The sequence below is a fragment of the Pterocles gutturalis genome, unplaced genomic scaffold (assembly GCF_000699245.1).
Source record: "Pterocles gutturalis isolate BGI_N339 unplaced genomic scaffold, ASM69924v1 scaffold33980, whole genome shotgun sequence".
Lineage (NCBI taxonomy): Eukaryota > Metazoa > Chordata > Aves > Pterocliformes > Pteroclidae > Pterocles > Pterocles gutturalis.
In genome coordinates, this window is record NW_010139391.1 from 50,411 (window position 1) to 52,204 (window position 1,794).

Genomic DNA, 1,794 nt, shown 5'->3' on the forward strand with positions numbered 1-1,794 from the left:
ACTAGTGCTTAGGTGCTGGCAAGCTCCACCACCCAGGTTTCTCAAAGGGATGAATTAAGCCTAGAAAATGACATTATCTTCTCCACTGTGTCACTAGTTCAGGTAAGAGCTAGAGGCACGCATCACGTGGGGAAAACACACACTCTCCTTGGAAGGTATGCCTGGCACAGAACACTTGCCTAGCACGTATCCAGCCCCAATGCCCTTCCCTCCCCAACTTTGAAGCTTCATTTATTTATTTACTGGCAGGAGGGAGCCCTGCACCATTAGCACGTTACACCAGCTACATAATCACACTTCGCAGCACAGCACTAGAACAACCCACCGACCTATTAAGCAGCGTTCTACAGAGCAATACGAATCACACCTTTATCACAATGACAGTTTCATCCAGCACACCTTCCCTACGCTTCTTAAGGTAAACCAAAACCACCATGAGACATCGTATCTAAGCCACAAAAACAGAAGCACCACACTTAGTATGCCATCCTGCAGAAGTACGACAACTAATCCTTTCAGAGACTACTTGCTTTGGTAAGCTACCATAACTAGGGTAACAGAAGTAAGTTTTGCATAGGACACCAAAAATAACTAAAACAATTAGATTACATGGCAAGTAACAGCACAGAGTGAGGAACAAGAGAGAGACTAGCGCTCTGATTCAAGAGCAGCGTGACCACTCTTAAGGCGCTCTCATGCTTCCAGAACCAGAAAGTCATGGAAAGGTCCAAAATTGATTCAATCATCAAATTAAATTAAAAAAAAATATCAACACACACACATACATAGAGAAGTCACACTCCCAACTGACACACAGTGTTGGGAACCACAGCTAATAAGCAAAGAACAGCAGTTTGTGAAGGTTAAACACAGGGACAGAGAAGTTGATAATTATTGCTGTGGAACTGCAGGAAAGACCTCAATTCTGGCCCATAAGCTAGAAAAACGTGAAAAGTTTTATCATACTAATTCTTCAGTCAAACATGAATGTGCCCAAATCAAACAAGCCATACACACATACACATGCATGTAGATCATATATATAAAGACATACATACAGATCTCACGGTTACTACTCATCTTAGGAGAAAGCCAGAAAGAAGCAGCTGCCCCGCTAAGGGGAGGGCTGGTCACCTGCACAATCTTGGACAAGTCACAGCTGCCCAGCACTCCAGTTCCCTTATCATTCAAACAGTGATTACAAACACCACGCCAGTCCACCTGGGAGGGACACGGCTAACTTCCCCTAATCCTGGGGTCCCTGAAAACCCCCCGTTAGTTTAATACAATAAAAACTGGAAAATAAGCCGACATAGCAGGCATTAAAAAGCCCTACAATCAACTCACACGCTAACCCCCCAGTTATAAACTGAAGTTTCAGTTCAGCTCCCCCAAGCAATATAAACGCTCTCAAGATGCACCGCTGCAGCCCACCCACCTTTCGGGGTCCCCACACCAATACCGTTCCCTATGGCACCCAGACCATCACCAGCATCTCAGCATCGAGAAGCGCTGCAATGAGCTTCTTTTAAAGCTCCGCGTAAAAGCCACCGGTGGGATCAGCATCAAGCAAATAATAAACATGAACCAAGCGCCACAGCAGCGTATAAAACATAAAGAAACGGGCTAGTACCTATACCTGTCGCGCCTTCCATCTCGGGTGCCGCTGTAGCTGGTGCAGAGTTTGCTGAAGGAGACCAGCTTCAGGTCCAGCTCGTTCTCCAGCTGCCTCGCCTGCTTCCTGAGATCTGCGCAGGGCGGCCGAGAGCGGGGGACAAGTCACAGACCCGCCCG

At 46.7% G+C, this 1,794-nt stretch overlaps 1 protein-coding gene across 1 annotated transcript in view; it reads right to left on the minus strand.

Moving 5' to 3' along the window:
* GOSR1 (golgi SNAP receptor complex member 1) overlaps window positions 1-1,773 on the minus strand; it is a gene marked incomplete at its 5' end in the record, with an annotated part of 27,878 nt that extends 26,105 nt beyond the window's left edge. Inside the window, one exon of the mRNA XM_010083329.1 lies at window positions 1,640-1,773. Coding sequence (XP_010081631.1) covers window positions 1,640-1,773 — 134 coding nt within the window. The remainder of the gene's footprint in view (window positions 1-1,639) is intronic.
* Window positions 1,774-1,794: the final 21 nt, after the last annotated feature.